At 33.4% G+C, this 19,671-nt stretch overlaps 1 protein-coding gene across 1 annotated transcript in view; it reads right to left on the bottom strand.

The window, feature by feature from the left end:
• The window catches only part of LOC143918346 (neurotrimin-like), a 192,863-nt gene that overhangs the window by 26,109 nt on the left and 147,083 nt on the right, over window positions 1–19,671 (bottom strand). The window contains exons 4-7 of the mRNA XM_077440205.1: window positions 10,679–10,886; window positions 6,192–6,350; window positions 4,012–4,140; window positions 1,296–1,589 (exon numbers count right to left, since the gene is read on the bottom strand). Coding sequence (XP_077296331.1) covers window positions 1,296–1,589; window positions 4,012–4,140; window positions 6,192–6,350; window positions 10,679–10,886 — 790 coding nt within the window. The remainder of the gene's footprint in view (window positions 1–1,295; window positions 1,590–4,011; window positions 4,141–6,191; window positions 6,351–10,678; window positions 10,887–19,671) is intronic.

Here is a 19,671-nt window from a genome sequence, read left to right as displayed (position 1 = left end):
ACGTATTAAGGTTTGTTTATACAAGCACAGCTTAAGCCGACAACTGCACGGAAACAGCAGTATGAAAAAAATATTCTTTCGTTCATTATATATGGACACATTCATATATTCCGTAATGTGTAGGTACGTGTCGCATCCGAAAGCGTTGAAACCGGCATGATCTATTCATATTTTACAGCAGTACATGTCACTGAAACTTATTAAGCAGAACCGGTTATCTTTGACCAATGTGGAAGTATATACACATGACGTGACGTCATAGTGGCGAGTGCATCCATACTAACGAAAGTGCTATATTATGACTTGAAAACGTCATATTATGACGATACAACGCAAGAAATATTATCACGTCGTATCGTCACGCTCTGTAAAGTATGTATATATGTATGTATGTATATATACATAAGTCGACTTTGCCGTGCACTCTTACTCAAAAGTAGTATTTTCCGTGCACTGCTGTGCCGTGCTGTAGCCTTTCAGTGCTGACACATACTGGAAACTATACGGAAATAGCAGTACGAACAGTATTTTTTGGTACATTCTATTTGGACACATTCATGTGTTCCGTAATGTTTATGTGATGTATTTAAAACAGCATCACCGAGACGGTCTATTCATATTATAAACCATACAAATCACCCAAAAGTCTAATGCAGAACTGGTTATACTTGGCTATTGTTGAAGTATATGTCACAGTGGCGAGTGCACTCGTACTAAAAAAAGTGTTGCTATATGAATATATTCGAAAACGTCATGTTAAGACAAAATTGATACGACCCAAGCAATATGTAAGCCGATTTTGCCTTTCACTCGTCCAAAACAAGCATGAACGTACTGAAAACCAGAGAAGCTGTATAGTATGAATAGAACTAGTATTTTCCGTGCAGTGTTGTGCTGAGCTGTTGACATACATTGCTGGATGATATAAACGAATCTAGTAACTATTGACTTGTGCATGAATAGATTAAAGATTATATTAATTAAATTATACCTATTAGTGGCTATTGTATTATTAAATATAAATCAATCTCAATAAAATGAAAAAAAGTATATAAAACAAGACAAAAACTAACATAGAACATTTTAAAACCGAATTTTTCAAATCTACTCACAATGCAAACAATAGCCGCTAGTACAAATATTATTACGACCACCCGCAAAGAAAACTTCCATAATATTTGGACAGCATCCAAGCTCCGACGTATCATACGTTTTATCTTAATCTGTTCTTAATTCGAAAGTACATATATATATATAACAATTTAAAAAAAATATTATGTAGGTATGTGAGTTACTGTATAGTCTGATGGTCCCGTCGGATTCTCCCCTCGGATTCTTGGCGACGCACTTGTACGTGCCGTAGTCCGAGTTCTGTATGTTGGCTATGGTGAGCTTCATGTGCGTCTTGTACGACGGTGAGTTGATGATGTTCTCCATATGGTACTTCTTGGTCTCGTGTATCATGTGGCCGTCTTCTCTGGTCCAGTAGTTCAGGGAAGTGGGATGTGCTTCGGTGAAACACTCCAATGTTACGTTGTACGCGAGAGGAGCGCCTACCAGCTGGTGAGGTATCCACAGCATCGGAGGAACTGAAATTACACGCACGTATTATTCTCAAATCGATTTCATGAATGTATTTTCATGTATATATAATAACTAGAGCCCGGAATCTGAAGAGGCTGTTTATTGTTCAAAGATTGTAAATGCATTGTTAAAGGTTTGCCGAACCTTTTTTACAGGATTTACAACAATGAAACAATAGGCGGTACGTTTCCGGCTCCTTCAGATTCCGACCTCTAATAATAACACTGTTCGACAAATGACGACTTTTTTTTTGGTTCAGAGACGAGATATGACTTTTCTTATAGAATTATGCCCATTGAACACGAATCTGGTAATAAAAAATGTTGATTGGCTCGAGATTCGGAGATATATGTATGTGTTTTATAAATCGCGCGATTTTTCTATATTTTGGTATTGTACGGTCGATGTCTCGAAATCTGTCAATTTCCTGTTCAAAATGAATATTGGAATCTATAGTCGGGTATTTTATCTTCTATTTGTAGTACTTTTCAGCTTTCAAATCTCTCTAAGTAGTCCAGTTCGAATCAAAAGTCAAAAGTACGTATTTTCACTTGGGATTTTTTCCCACTGTTAATACTATTTTATATTGAGTATTTTCTATTGAAACATGTTTATTGAGATAGTTTTCTAACCACACTATTTTTTGTTTTCGTTTAAAAAGGTTAATTGGAAGTGTGCTGAACTTTAAATCGGTAAAATTGCGAGCAAAAAGCTCGTACTAGTGTTTATTCTAATTTACCCAAATCTGAATTGAATTAATAGGGATAATATATTAAATTATCTTTATATGAGAATTAAATAAAATTCCACTTAGAAAAACCATATTTCGACTATTCTTTTGGATTAGTAACAAAAATTCTATTGATGACTGGCTTGCCTCGATAAAATAAATAAATTTTTGTTATTAATCCACAAGAATAGTCGAAATATGGTTTTTCTAAGTGGAATTTTATTTAATTCCCATAATATTTTTTCTTTATGTACTAACTCAGAGTTGATAAGGTTATGGCTAGAATTCGTAAACCGGAAGTAGTAATTTTTTTTTAAAACAATATTTAATTATTTTATTTTGACCTTTTAAATTATTTAAATCTTCTTGATATTTTATGTTTATAATATTTATAGTAATTTAAAGTAATTAAAACAAAATAAACAAAATCCGACAACCGGTAGTAGAACTTTTGTCTCGTGTAAGTGTCTCATAGCCGGTATGTGTGAACGTGTATGTATGTATGTATGTATGTTTCATTATCGAATTTTACTTTTTATACTTCTTGTATTCCTCAAATAAATATGTACATAGATATGTCATGCGTTTTATTCACCTCTAATTTTTTTATCCTATATATGTATGTATGTTCATTTTATTTTATTTAATTTTTAGCATATTAGCCAAAGTGACATTAGAGAGAGCTCCAGCGCGTCACTGTAGCCACTCAACCAGTTTAGCACAGTTTACATTGAAGAGGTCAATTTCACCAACAACCCGGTTCAGCAGATATATCGCTCTAGATATTGGATATGTATGTATTATATGTAAATAGACATGTATGTCGTATATGTATTTATTATATTTATATATGCATTTTATCGGTCTCCGTGATTTGACAGAATGTTAAATTACAGAAAACGCAAATATCAGAATGCAAAGATCGAAAATCGAAAGATCTCAAGTCGAAAGATCAAAGAAAAAATGGTGCATGGTAAACGGTACATACTCACGTACATACTCACTTAATTTGCGCGAGCAGGATACAACAGGAACAAGAGGAACATGCTTTTCCTCCCGTGTTAATGTGCGCGCGCAGAATACGGGAGGAAAAGCATGTTCCTCTTTTTCCTGTTGTATCCTGCTCGCGCAAATTAAGTGAGTATGTACCGTTTACCATGCATCATTTTTTTTTGATCTTTCGACTTAAGATCTTTCGATTTTCGATCTTTGCCTTCCGATATTTGCGTTTTCTGTAATTTAACATTCTGTAAAGTCACGTAGACCCGTATTTTATGTATGTAGTTAGAAGTAATAATATTCAAAAATTGGTAAGATTTTTCTAGAATATTTGCGTGATGATTTTTTTTTTTTTTTTTTATTTATTTATTCATATACATGTATTTACAGGATATAATGTTTATTACAAAGTTGGACATGTATTCCTTATCAGATAAGAGTAGCTCTTGTGTCTGATAAGGGAGCTACGATTCTATTATAAATTCTTAAAATCTATTATAATATTTTTTATATAAAAATTACATTAAAATTTTTGATGTTTGATGATGATTGATGATGTTTTCATTATTCATAGTCAAAAAAATTGTTAACATCATCATGTTATTTTTCGAATATTATTTAGTTAAAATTGGAAAAGAATTCGATCGACGCACAAAGAATCCATAACGTATACATTTTATGTGTATTTGAATACTTACAGTCGACACTAACTTTGATCCTTTTGGATACTGTGGGTGGAACCCCGTTGCTGGCAATGCACAGATAAGCTCCCATATCCAGCCTGGAGATCCGGGCCATTTCTAAGCTCTCGCCGTCCCACTCCAGTACTGTGACCATGCGAAACAAAAACAAAAAAATAAATAAATAAACAAACTTCCCTTCGGTTTGTTCCACCACCGCACCGCTGTCACGTACACATTGATGTTTTCTACTGGCACACGATGCGGAACTTATTTTATCTACACGAATTGAATAGACTAGGTCTTTGTTGTTTGGTGATAAAATTATATATGAAATATAAAAAAAAGTCATTTGGACCAATGATGTAATTAAAAAAACTGGCGATAAATATTAAACTGTTGAAAATGAACACTTGTGACTCTCTTAACTAAATAAATCAAACCAGTACATAGTCATTTTTTGAAGATATTATCACTACATCCACCGCTCATAACTTTATTTATAATAATCTTTGAAATTCTTTGAATTTTCCAGGGCTGTGGAGTCGTTAAAAAAAATCACGACTCCGACTTCGACTCCGATTCCGATATTTACCAACAGCACGACTCCGACTCCGACTCAAAAATGCTAAATTTTATCAGGTTGTTTTCCTATCTTTGCAAATATTTTTCATGTTATAGGCATAAAAATAAAACAAGATCAAATCAAACTTTATTAATTATTTATTTGAATTTATTCTTAAAAACAACATTGCTTCTAATAAATCTGTATTCATAGAAGCTCTCAAATCAGAATAAAGGATTTTAAAAGCGGAAAATAACCGCTCTACGGACACGACAATGTTGTAACGATCAACGCTGATTTTTTATGATTTCTGGATACTGCTGTATTGCCATTTTAACATTTAAATTATTAGCTCGGTCAATTTTTTCCACCATTTTCAATGCATCGTAAAATTCATTTTTAAATTTTGAAATGGAGTCTTCTTTGTTTGATATATTATAGCAAACAAAGTTTGGTCGGAGTCGCTCATTTTTCACAACTCCGACTCCGGCCAAAACAGCGCGACTACACGACTCCGACTCCGACTCCACAGCCCTGGAATTTTCACTTGAATATTATTCTTAAACTCCTGACCAATAAATATATATTCTATGCTTAAATAGCTGCATGTGAATAAATTTCACACTAATCAGGCAACATCTTCAAAACAAATAAAAATAACAGGGTGCGGGATCTTGCATGGAATTTCGTGCAATGTTAATACACATTGTCCTCATATCATGCTGTTTAGTAAATATCATCCGAGTGAAAAAAATACTGGGATTTTGCTATACTATGTACATTTATAAATTACTTAGCGATAATATGGTTGCAGATGAAATGTCGTGGGATGTTGCATGGAATTCTGTGCAATGTTAATCCACATTGCGACAATCAAATCAATCCAGAAACATAAAAAAAATGTTGGATTATGTCTGACGAGGTTTTTTTTATCCTGGTTAGAATTTCATGCTGTTTAGTAAATCTCATCCGAGAGAAAAAAATACTGGAATTTTGCTATACTATATACATACATTTATAAATTAATTAGCGATGGTTGGAGATGAAATGTTGTGGGATCTTGCATGGAATTTCATGCAATGTGCATCCACACGGCTAAAATCAAACTATTCCAGAATTTTGGAAATTCCAAAATAGTCCACAGTTGCTTATAAAAATTTTCGATTATGTCTGATAAGATTTTCTTTGTGTCCTGATGAGGATTTCTTGTTATTTAGTAAATCTCATCCGAGTGAAAAAATGACTGCAGGATATTGCTATAATATGTATGTACATACATATGTATGTATTATATGTAACTTGCTTAGAGATAACATGGATGGAGATAATTTGGTTGGCGATAAGATGTTGCGGGATCTTGAGTGCAATTTTGTGCAATGTGCATCCACATTATTAGAATCAAACTATTCCAGAATTTTAGAAATTCAAAATAGTTTCATTCTAATAGTGTGGATCGTAATTTGGATTTGTAATACATTACCTTATTAGCCTTACCCTACCTTTGTAAGACATTATGTTTTTTTAGTAAGAGAGTATTTAGTTCATTGGCATTATACATATCAAATGAATCGTTGATTATTGCGTAGGTTATTGTTTAATTTTATTAAATATATAAATAAATTGAATTAATCACCTGAATATCCTTTGTTGATGGCGATTTTGGCATTGTCATCTCTCTTCCATTTTACAGTAGGTTTTGGCGAACCGTTGGCTCTACACGTGAGAGTCACGTTTGCTCCTTCACGTACAATTACATCACTCGAGCTCAGCGAGTCGTCTATATTTGGAGGCACTAAAAATTTATAAAAAATTGTGTCAGCTATTAAAAGTTGAATTGCAAACTTTAAATATTTAATTGGACATTACGAATTTCTCGCGATATGAGAATCCGAAACGATAATAGCATTGTTATATTTATTTAATCCCGGCTGTGGCTCGAATAAAATAATATCTTTCTTTGGAAAGATAAAGAGAGATAGAGAGGGAACGCGGTTTGTTCTTATTGCCTCGATTCGCTTATTGCGCCCAGACGCAAAATATATATAAATGTAAGAGATGGGCGAACAGAGCCGGCTGAGGAATTTCAAATTACGGAGTTACACCGCCGCCGTTTGCGGCATTTAATTAAGATTCTATATTAGTTTCCGCAATGCTGCTCCGATATTAAAAATTAATAAAAAAAAAAATGAAGAAGAAGGAGGATTTTAGTCCGCGTAAAACGCAAAGAAAGACAAAAGCGAAATGTGGTAAAATCGAAGCGAGCCAAAAGTCAAATCAGCGTATTGATTTGATATCTCTGCACGTATTATATATGTATATATATTTTCTAAGAAAACTTCCGAAAGTGTAATTGCAAGGAATAAATGAAAAGTCTAACTTTCCAAGCGTGTCTTCCAAATATGTAAGTATACATACATATATTTTATTTTTATTTATCAATTCCGTTCTAAGAGCTTTGTTTTCTCAGTTTAGGATAGCTTTCGTAAATACGTACATTCTTTTTGATCAAGTTGTGTTAAAATAATTTGAACATGCGAGTATTTTCGAATAACAATACATTTTATAAAGAGGTTTATACATACGTATGTACATATGTATGATATTGATTTGTAGCTTTTTATCTAACAAAAAACGATTTTTAAATAAAAATGCCACTTTCCTGAAAAAAAATATCTTTGATCAATGTGTTTTGCCAGTGATGACGTATGGATGTGAAACTTGGACATTGAACGCCAAGTAGCTACACAAAGTCCAATGCACTCAAGGAAGTATGGAACATTGTATGCTTGACGAGGAAAGATAGGAAACGTGAGAAGTATGACGAGAGTGGTGGATATATTGGATAGATTGAAGAGATTGAAATGGCAATAGGCGGGCCACGTGGCTAAAAGAATGGTCGAAAAATTGAAAAAAAGAAGTACTAGAAGTACTAGGTGCCCGAAAGAATGCAAAATGGTAAAAGGAAGACCGCAGGGAAAATGCGTAGACGAAATTAGGAAAGTGTGTGAGGTGATATGGATGAGTTTTGCCAAACAGAGACGAGTAGAAGCGTGTTGGAGAGGTGAATGGCTGTAGAATGTAGATGATGATATAAATTCAGATTTTCATTTGATTGCAATTTCACAAACATGTGATGAGAAATATCGTAAATTTCGAATTCCGAATAATTTAATTGCTATAATACATTCAACAATACGATGACAGTTTTGATACAAAATCCAAACGCGCACATATGTACATGACTTGATTGACCCACTGCATCGTTGAAATACTCCACTGCACTTTGGCATTCACCAATGCAACTAATGATTGAAATTGGTCCCGCAAACGTTTCCACAGCCACAGACAAAGGAAGCACGTGTTACCGCTCAAACTCATCACAGAATATATTGAATGATTGCAAAGCCTTCGAATGGAATTTGCATCGCGTATGATTGACAGCAACTTATTAAACGAGCGTCGCAACTTCCGAATAGAGTTTAAACACAATTGCAATTTACCACCGCAACTCGTTATAAAATTAATAATAAGCTCGGGGCTTTACACTACTATTTCAACTTTTTTTTTCTCCTATTGTATAGTAATGTACTTGTGTTCGTTTCGCAACTGCACGTTGTTGCGCCACTTTGTAACTGGATTTGCGTCTGAACGCGAACTTTTGCGACATCTGTAGTTGCCAACTATACACGTTCGTAGATATAGACACTAACTATTGCAGACGAGTTGAACACGCTGAATTACCTAATTTAATTACGGCGGGTTTTTCATTTCAATTTTAAATCTGAAATTCCGAACGGATTCGCCCCTGCGCGTCGGACAACTTTACTACCCAAATACATACATACATACAAACATCTGTAACTTTAACGACCGTAAAAAATTTACACAATGACCGGAAAAATCCAATTAAAATGCACACTTATATTCCAACCCGGGAACTTTCAATTGCAAATTCAAAAATATATTTAGCCTATCGAATTGCACCTCGCACGTCCGTTTTCGACGTACATACGGTTAATTCAGTTTAAATTTTAACGAGATTTACATGTCTAAGCAAGATAGGGGTTACACGACACGAATGGCAAGAAGTTCAAACTGTTAAATTGCCATAATAGGATAGAATCAAACTTCCAAAGTTACTGTTGCGTCTGGAGCGGTCTGCGGTTGATCACAGCAATTCAATTATTTAAATCTCTCACTATGTTTGTAACCATTACTCGAAACGATTAAAGTGATTTTATTATAATAAGAAATAACGTTTTCTTTCGAAATTTTCAATAGAATTAAAACCATTAGCGCTAATGGTTTTAGTTCTAGTCAGCATCGTGGACTAGTGGTTAGGATATGTATATGCTTTCGAACACTGTGGTCACAGGTTCAAGTCCCACTGGTTGCTGCTGGCCATACCTTGGTTTGTTACTCCAGGTCGATCGTTTCCTATCAGAGTTTACCCATTTATCTGATTTTCATTGAAACGGTTCCAATAAATTGGCCACCTTTACCCATTTCTCACAATTATCGAGTTTTCAGCATCTCGAATTTCGCTGATTCGTATAAAAATGCTGCAAATTTGATAGTAAATGTCTCGAAAATATCAATATCATTTAAAAAAAATGCTCTGAAACTGCAAGTTTATCAAAAATTTGTCCATAGATGTTTTTATGATGCTTTGTTAAAATTATTCTAAAAATTGTATATCGTTGTTTGTAATTGGCCAGGAAGGCACATTGGGGCTAACCTGTTAGGCCTTCCTGAGATATACATACATACATACATGTATGTTAAAATAATATTAGCATTTATAAAGTATAAATTTAAAGAACCATTAATGAAACCCAATTGAAAAATGAATAAAAGTGATGTACTGAGCTATTAATACATACATGACTTTATACTCGTGATTATTTTTAAAAGTCAAACTGACCTCGAAAATCCCCCACCATTTGTTTTTTTCAATTTTAGTACCATTACAGGTTTTCCCAAAGCGACACCAATGGCCAAACTTTTACTAATGTATATGTACTGTATATAAATTGGAAACCATATTCAATAGTGGTGACAATCAAACGGTAGGTGACCAATTTTATCAGAAACCATTTTAACAATGAAATCAGACAAATCGGCAAACTCTGATAAAAAACAATCGAGTTTGAGTCACAAATATCCAACCCTGACCAGCAGCATCGCAGAAACACTTCGAATCACAAACCGCATGATTATTTTCAATCAAAAGCAAACTAGGGATTGAATCCGGACCACTCAGTCACTAGTATTATACACTAGTTAGAGAGTAAATATCAGTATTTTTTTCAATTTTTATCCCATGGAATTTTTTTTTTAGTTTTTTTACTACTAAAAATTCAAATAAAGAAAACTTTGCTGTGTTGAAAATATGTAATCATGTGATTATTTTATTATTTTAGGAATGTATGTATGTACATATATAAAAAATCCGTTGCATCTCAAGCCAAAAGTACAAAAATATTATTTAGTACATTCTATAGGTATATGAATACATTTATATGTTCCGTAGAATATGCGTGGTGTATCCGTAATAGCAATAACCGATACGATCTGTTCATATTATACAGCAGTACATGTCACCGAAACGTATCAAACTGAAACAGTTTTCTATGGCTATTGTGGAAGTATCAACGCATGACCTGACGTCATCACGGCAACTGCATCTGTACTATCAAAAGTGCTGTCATTCACATATAAATATATTCTGAAACGTCATATTTTGACTATATTAAGTGAGTTTTTCTTTGCACCCGTCCAAAAAACGTATGATAGTGCCAAAAACGGGCGGTGCTGTATATGAATACAAGTTTTTTCTATGCAGTGTTGTGCCGAGCTGTTGGCATGCAGTGATGTTTAATATAAACGGTCTTTAATGTGTAAAACAAACATAACTAGATGCTATTTAGCATACTATTTAAAAAAAAATAGGTTTCAACTCCATATATTTTTTTACATACTTAATAAAATGGGACCAAAAACATCTAACTTTTCCAGCTAGTGAATATAGCTATTATGGTTGATGAAAACTTTTGGCAACTGATGACATTAGTACCACTTAAAAGGTAAAAAATCAAAAAAATATATCTATATACTGACCTACAACGTGCAAATATCCAAACTGCGTCTTAGCAGTAGCTGTGTTGATTTGGCACATGTATCTCCCCTTATCCTCTTCATGCACATTCGTAATGTGCAAAAACCACGTTCTGTGTTTGTCGTGGGTCACGCTGATCCGCGGATTTCGCGTGATCACGTGATTGTGTACTGTCAATATGGCCGACTGCTCGAAGTGCATCCACGCTACCTGCAACAAAATCCAAAATACCGATCAACAACGTACCAAATTCGACACGTGTGCGAATTAAACGTCGATTTTTCGCCGAAAATAACCGTCGAGTTTCGGCTGCGTAACATTCCGATCATGTCCGAGCTACCTTTCAAACACTAATTCAATAAATGACATAAGGGATCGTACGTGCGAGGGCCGAGCCCGGGATAACAATGGCCCTAATGTGATATGTGTCATTAGCGCTAATCACGTCTTTAGCCACCTAAGGGCCGAAGGGGATGCGGGGAAGGGCCAGAGGTCTACCTGGTCACGACTGATAGTCCAGTTATCCTAATTATGATCTCCAATCTAAACGGGAAGACGGTGACAATGGGCCTCCAAGTATATCATCGATAATCCTATAACTATGTGATGTATTCTCATAGAATTAGCACTCGCTTATCTACTACAAATTATCAATTTTAGAACCTTATTTAAAATGGTACCTTTGGCGATAGCTAATACTACGACTATACGAGTATTAAGTTAACCATTAACATAGAAATCAGTAGATGGTTATTCGAATATATACTATTGACTGACCAACAAACAAGTTTATATTTACAACCCCTTTAAAGTCAACAAGGTGATCCTAGTTGTGTTCTTTATTGTCTTTCAACGACTAAATATATTACTAAATAAAAAAACCAAACAATGGAGAATAGATTTTTTCAACAATGAAGTTTTTAATGTATACATTTTTTAAACATACAAAATATGATCTGAAAGTTAATTTAATAAAACTTTATTTATTTCTTCAAGAAATTCTCAATGATCAAATTAAGAGATTTATTTCTCATAGAGTGTCTGTAATAGCATTTTAGTAAGAGATATAACAAGAGGCTTGTCAAATCTGACGTCTTCAATAAGCTCTAAAATAGAAGACAGCTGACTCATTAGACTAAACAATTTAGTTTAAAACAAGCAAATGCATAAAATATCTATTATTTTACATGATTATTATAATTAAGTAAATATTGCTTACGTTGAAATAATTTTAACATAATTAAATTTTGGCACACTATTCAGTAAGGTTTGAGTAATAAAGTTAAACACGCTTAATTGCAATTAATTTAACAACCATTCTCATACATCGGGGTTGTGTAATATTAAATTTAATCTAAATATAGGTAAATATTTATAAATTGCTCACCCTCATAAGTTGTTAAGCACTTGCCTTACATACACAATACGTAATCGTTTGGTATATATTATAATTATTAATTGTTTTTGAAGTTATTACATTCGTTATTTTACACCTATGCTTTTATTAACTTAAATTTAGATTATGTTACATATATAAAATTAAGTAACGAAATATACAAATGTACATAGATTATATTTAATTAGTTAATCTAAGTACAACTTTATTGTGTATAATAATAACAGGTTTTAAAATTTACTATATAACTAAAACATATTTTTGTATTTCAAGTGTAATGAATTCAGTAGGTCAATCATTTGTTCTGTAGTAAAGTGTCTCTGGAAAAGCTTTTATAAAATGGTATTCCTTTCTCTTCTAAAGACAACGGAATAAAAAAATGTAAATAGCTTTGATAATGCAAACTGTTTCAAAAATGGTTATGTAAAATCTTCAAATTCTTAAAACAGACTTCAAATTCTTCAAATATGTTAAGCATTTATGAGCCGTTGTCCACTTTTCTTCATTTCGAGAAATATTTCGCAAAACATTAACTATAATGTTTTGCGTTTAACAATATTTAAAAATCTTGGTGGCTTTTAATACATTTATTCTGCTTTTTCAAGATTCTGGACATAGGGAATTATTATAATTGATAACAATTTGTGAATTAAATCAAAAATAAATAGTGTTTTTGGAACTGAAAATTAGACTTCCGCAACTTAGGATATATGACGGCTCATATGTAAATATACAATATTGAGACTGTCTGAAATTCTTTTTATACATCTGGAAGTAATATTGTCCTTTACATACTTTGCAAAAATCGAAAAAAGTAAATGTAAAACAAATTTGTAAATGGGTATCTTATAAAAACTACTTGTATGTACATATGTACATTAGGCGAAACTACATATATTCAAATGCTCTGCACTTAAAAGTCAAATTTTTAATCCATCGTAAATATTCCCTTTCACCAGACCGTAAAGCAGAATCTGAATACATACATATATATACATATATTAAAACCGGGAACTTTTTCGAGTGCGGTTTTATTATATAAACGACGCGGTGGCGTCGAAAAAGTGCATTCGCACTAAAAAGGCGAAATTTTCACATTATAGATTCACCGGAGGCTGCGACGGTTCCACCCCCTCAACCCCCGACACCCGGCCCTGTGACCCCCGCGGGAGAGATAAATGAAGTAGTAACTGGAAAATAAACGATTTCCAAAGGTGGAACGATGGTGGCAGTATGGGGGATGGTGTAGGGGGTGAGGGTGCGAGCTCCCATAATAATGTGGAGCGACTATCCGGGGACAATAATATTTAGGACTTGATCTATGGAGACAGCCGATGAAAATACGTGTGCCGAATGCGAACGATAAAAACGAGCAGCCGAAAGAAAACCCGATTCTTTCTTACCGTTCCGACTCCCATCCCTATCCCCCTTCGGTTCTGCCCTTCCGTGTCCGTGCACCCCGGAGTCTGTCTGTCCGACTTCCAAGTCTGGGGGTGGTTGGCAATTTATCTCTCCCCGCGTCTACCTCGTCTCTACCTTCTTCCACCTTCCCCGTCTGTGTCTGGGATAGAACAAAGACGGTCTTTTGGTTATTTTTGGACAAATTCGTAAACACGCTGCCTGCCGAGGCTAATGCGCGGAATCATATAATTTTTCAGACCATAAAGCCCTTTATCGGTAGCCCTTAATATATTGCCGTGTTTGTTCATTTGTCTCGCTACTACATACAAACATACATACATATATTATGTATAGCAAACGTGTATCATAAATTAATTCATTGCATGCTATGACACAATTTACAAATGTACTATTAAAATGCTTGATAAATTAGTATCAAAGCTAACTACATTAGTATGAAATATTTTTACACTAAGTATAGAAGCTGTAAATAATCATATTATAAACGTAGCTGAGAGTTGTTTATGTAAACATGTAACTAGAGCAAATTTTTACAATAGAAACAGTACGTTGTCAAATCCATTAGCTAATTAAAAGTGTATATCCATGTGAGCTTATTTACATAGTTAAGTACATATGTAAAGCTACATTCAAATATCATTGTATATTATATACATACACAAGCTCTATTGCGATGAATAAAATTCAGATAGAGTAGTTTTGTAACAATTAAAGATTTACAGAGATTACGTAATTTGCTTTATATATTCATACTTAGTGTCGGAAATATATATAAAAATACGCAAAGTGTTTCTGTTTGGAATAATAAAAATAGATTGATTGAAAAATACGTGGTTGAAATGTACAATGAACGTGGAAAATAAATGTCGCTTCACTTTAAAAAGACTGATAGATAAAATAAGTATCAAAAGAGTATCTGAAAGGTTGTACGAGAAAGCAATGCAACGACGGAAAACTGAACTAAGGAACATGCTAATGGTTGTTGAAAGTTACATAAAATATGCAGAAACGAAAGAGCCTTTCATTCAGCGGCAAAGTCCTTTATTTCAATGATTTATTCAATGAGATACACCGAAGGTATCAAATTTTAATCAAATTTCATCTCATAAGAAACAATCTTTAATCATTTTCACATATCGAGTTATACTGAAGTAAATAAATGCTGACCAAATTTCATCTTATAAGAAGCGTCCTTCAATAAACTATTCGAATTTCGTTTCGTAAGATGTTAATATATCATTAGTCTCATCAATTAGTTCCACGAATTACCAAATCCATATTAACCGGCCATTTTAAAGCATTTCGAACCGGGATTGCGAATAATAATCGGAGCTGACGGTTCCGGCTCGTAATCGGCGTCGGTAGTTGTAAAACGGTGGTCCGCTCGAAGCACAATGGTGCGAAGATGCCAGGGGTGCTCCAGACGAAATGGGGCACCACCAATCTCACCCTCACCCACCCCCGGAAGCAACGGCCGAGAAAATGAGGTTGGTGCTCTGTGAGGCGTGTAATGGACACGCGACGGTGCAAAGTGGCGTCGCGACGCCTGCATAGCGACGCTTCTACCGTCTATCAAAACGACTCAAAGCCTTCGATAATCCACCTCACAGACACTAATCAATAGCTTTAAGATGTTGTGTAATTAGATTTTCCTATTTAGTATTTTTTATTAATTTAAATTCGATCTGTGACAAATATCATGAATTAATATAATCATGCAATACAGTTGCATTTGTACGTATGTATGTCTGTACATATGTACGTGCAAAACTACACAGTTGAAGCTCGACTATCGTATTACGTTTAATTCAATCTTGTTTCAACATGTTTTATACCAGTGGTCTTTAGTAATTTTAAATACTTAAAAAGATTAAAAATTCCACCAAAAATTTTATTGCAATTTTTCACGTTTCCTCGCGTAAATTTTTACAATTTTTTTATTAATTGTAGTACAAGTAATATAAAAAAATACATGGATGTTTTCATTAAAACTTTCAAGTAATTGCAGCACTAATTTCTATTTGTTTTTGCAATTTTTTTATTAAGATATGCATAAGCAGATCTGAAAGTTTTGTATCAAACTATAAAATAGTAATATGTGTGCTAATTTTCATAGAACATTTAGTATCAAGATTTATACAGCGGATTATAATATATTTTTTATTTTTTTTATTTTTTTTTATTTAATAGTTTTGGACCATTCTGGCAATACAGGAAGAACCTAATGCGCCACAATGGCCTACATTTAACAAAGATAATACAAGTAAAAAAACAGAAAATTAGAAAGCAGAATAAAAAATAATAAAAAGTAACAAATAATACAAATAAAATAGTACATAAAATGTACAAAGGAGAAAGAAAAAGTAAAATAAATCAACAAAATATGAATAAAAAATAAAATCACAGCGAGGCCCAAATGGAAGAGAGTAGATTGATTCCACTCATACATCACATTCAAATTAAGAAAGTAATAATGAGCGCAGGTTACCAGATAAATATGTTAAAATAGCATCCGATAATCTACGCTCCCCAAGGTGGAAAATATCACATTCAGGGACGGCAGCAACGATTTCATTGAATTCGAATAGCTCTTGGAATAGGAGCCATTCGAAAAAGAACTGTGCGAGCAGCAGGTAGAACCATCAAATGATGATGTCTACCACGTACATAATTATTAGGGACATAAAGTCCCAACTGTTCCAGAAACAACGGGCATGACGTATTACCACGCAATAGCTGGAGAACGAAACGAATTAACGAGAAGTTTCTCCGAAGTTCAAGGGAATTATACCCAAGCATGCCCAAAAGGAAAGGAGTAGGATAGAGATATGGGTAGTACCCATACTCTTTCTTATAAAGAAAACGAAGAAATGCTTTTTGCACTGTTTCGTTAATAAGAGAGTAGTTTGCTTCATGTGGATTCCAAACAATCGCATTATACTCTAGCTTACTTCTAACAAGCGAATTGAAAAGCAAGCGAGAAGACAAGGGGTTGGAGAATAATCTAGCATATCTCAAGACAAATCCAAGTCGACGAAAGGAAACGTCAGCGACTGCCTTGATGTGGTTGTGAAAGGTGAATTGAGGATCAAAAATGATACCCAAGTCGACCATTAATTCCACACGCTTCAACAATACGGATCCAATGGAATATCCGTTCAACAATATGGATCCAATGGAATATAGGTTAAAAACTATTATCCTATAACGTTAAATATGTAAGTTTACCCATAGTAAGGTCAGTTTTTCTTTTCTAAAATGTTTGTTTTATTTTCTAAAATAAAGTAAGGAGAAGTGATCTGATAGTTAAAATAACATTGAGCAACAAAGAAAAATAAACGGAACAATTTTTACTAAATTAGATCCATTGAATTCGAATATGACAATGTTATTATTGCTTTCTTCTCGTTAATGAGATATAATCATTTAAAAATATGTTCAATTTGTAAAGCTTTTGCAGATTAATATTGTTGTGCCAAAATTGAGTATTAAAATGAATAGTCGGATGGTTTTTATATTTATTGTGATTTTTTAATGCTTTAAAATACCTATTATTAATTATCTAGCGAATTTTAAAACAAAAAAAAAATATTTTTTTTATTTCCGTAATATTATAAGCTTATTTCGCTATTTTTTCACTTAACCAACTTTACAGGGTTTGTTTTTTAACGTACTAATTCAAGCGGTAAATTATTTTAAATTAGGTTAAAAGATGCGCTTGTTTTTAACCGTATGGATGATGCAAGATCGGGAAAAATAATGGAGAGCGCATCACTCCATCTCATTCGCTCACACTCACTTACGAGCGATGAAAAATCCACCCTGCCTAGAAAATATAGAACATATTGTAATTTCAAATCATTTACCGCTCGAATTAGTACGTTCGAAAAAATACCGAGATTTTTGATTAACCGATTCTTGTAGTGAAATATAGATCTGGCCCAATAAATACGTGATAGTTAGAGAAAAAATTAGTAAAATAAAAATATATATTAGACTTTTTTTAAAGTAATAAAAAATCACAATCAATATAAAAAATCCTTGACTACTGATTCCAATATTCACTTTTGGCACAAAAATACTAAATTTTGAATGAAACTGCAAAACCAAAAATCTGTAAACTTGCGGATTTTTTTAAACGTTCATATCTCAAAAACGCTCATATCTCATAAAACCAAAAAAACTATTATCATATTCGAATTTAATATGTAAAATTTAGTAAAGATAGATTAGTCTCCTCTCTGGTAAGTAAAAAACGTGACTTTTTGTTGCTCAGTGTAATCGATGCTTTCTAGCTTGATTTGACTTTTATCTAAAGAATTTATGCCTTATATTCAAATTATGTATCAAAAATATCTTTACAGTTATTTAATTCCATAAACAAGCTGTTTAAACCATTCCATAAATAAGCTGTTTAAATATCACTTTGATCCATTTAAAGAGAAGTCGTTCAAATTTTGTAAAAAATAAAGTATATTAAAACATTAGCTTTACCTTCTAATTGTAAAAAAAACATCAAAAGAAAGTATATCTAAATATAGATCTCTCAAAGTGGCTTTATATTTTAATTAATTACAAATATTGTACCATCATAAAAGGAAAACCTGCTCATAGGGGGGCGAAATGGTAAGGAAAACTGCTGCAACCCCATTCGAGCAAAGCCTTACTTATCTCACGATCATTAAGTGTTTCTTTCGGTTCGAAAACAACCCCTTTCGGATAAGCAACCAACATCCCCCCACTCTCACACCATTTTCCCGGCTTTGACTAATTAGTTAATTGAGACGTCTAATTAACTAATCGTTATCTCGTTTCACTGACACCAAATAAACACATAAAATCGGACTTTCACACACTTTTTGGGGTTGGGGTTGCTAGATTGTAACAAAAAAAACTTAATGGAATTATTGGGAAATACTATGCAATTGTTTTTGACGTAAGACCACACTTTTAATTAAGGTACATAGTATTTAGCAATGGTCTGCAAAATCGCTATAAATCTGAAATTTTATTTGCAGGGCAATCACTATTCACATCCGAGTATTCGCCATACATTGCTGAATGAAGGTCTTTCTAACACGCTTCCATTAGTCTCTGTTTTGAGGAACTCTCATCCAACTAATTGCACACATTATCAAATACAATCCACACATTTCTTCTGCAGCCTTCCTTGCACCCTTTTACATTCTCTTGGGTAACATTCGAGCTCTTCTTTCGTCCATCTATCGTCCGCTCTTCTTCTAACAATGTGACTGGTCCATTGCCATTTTAATTTATTTACTCTCACCATTATATCAATCACCTTTGTCATACTTCTAAACCACGCATTCCGTTTTCTATCTAATAATATTTATATATTTTAATAGAACGTAAATAATGACTTGTAAAAATAATTTTGCAATAGTTCTATGACTGGTTGCTTCTCATTTCCGTATGTGTATATTTATAAATTTAAAATTATAATCAATTAGACAATTACCGCAATTCCAATGTTGTTATAAGTGAAAATTTACTATAAATGGGTAAAGACGATGAAATAAATATTTTTATAATATATAAAATAGCAACTAGGGTTTTAGTAATTCGAATCTAGAATGCATTTTAAATATATGTAGATTGTTTTATGCTCGGCACAATCAGAAGAGACAAGAAATGGAACACTTGCTTAAGAACTATACATACATATGTATATGTATGATAAGATATCTGACATATTGGAGTTTTAAGATTGAAATGATAATACAAGAACTATGAGCCAAAAGTGTACAATGAAGTATTCAAATGCTAGTCAAGAAATTGTAAACAGTGCAAGAAGAATGAATCGAACGAAGTAATAACGTATGAATGTTGCTTAGAATGGTGTGTAGATGTTGTGGATGGTAAATTGCTGTAAATGATTATGATGAAGTTAAGCGTAAGTACATATGTAGTTCTAAGAATCCACTTCAACCCCCAGTAGTGTAATCTCGTACTCTTTTACTCAGATTGCAAAAAGGATATGGAGGGGTTAGATATTCGCGCCAGAAATTTTATCCACAGATCGGGAAATACGTTGCGTACATTTTTCCGTGTATTTCCCGTCGGGGATTTGGACCGTTTTCGGCGACGTCTCGGCGCAGGGGTGCTCTCTCCTTTGGCCCCATGGGTAGGATGGGGGTCTATGGGTTTGAGGGGGGT

The sequence above is a fragment of the Arctopsyche grandis genome, chromosome 10 (assembly GCF_051622035.1).
Source record: "Arctopsyche grandis isolate Sample6627 chromosome 10, ASM5162203v2, whole genome shotgun sequence".
Taxonomy (NCBI): domain Eukaryota; kingdom Metazoa; phylum Arthropoda; class Insecta; order Trichoptera; family Hydropsychidae; genus Arctopsyche; species Arctopsyche grandis.
The sequence above is the reverse complement of the archived record's forward strand: the minus strand, read 5'-3'. Positions and strand labels throughout refer to the sequence as shown.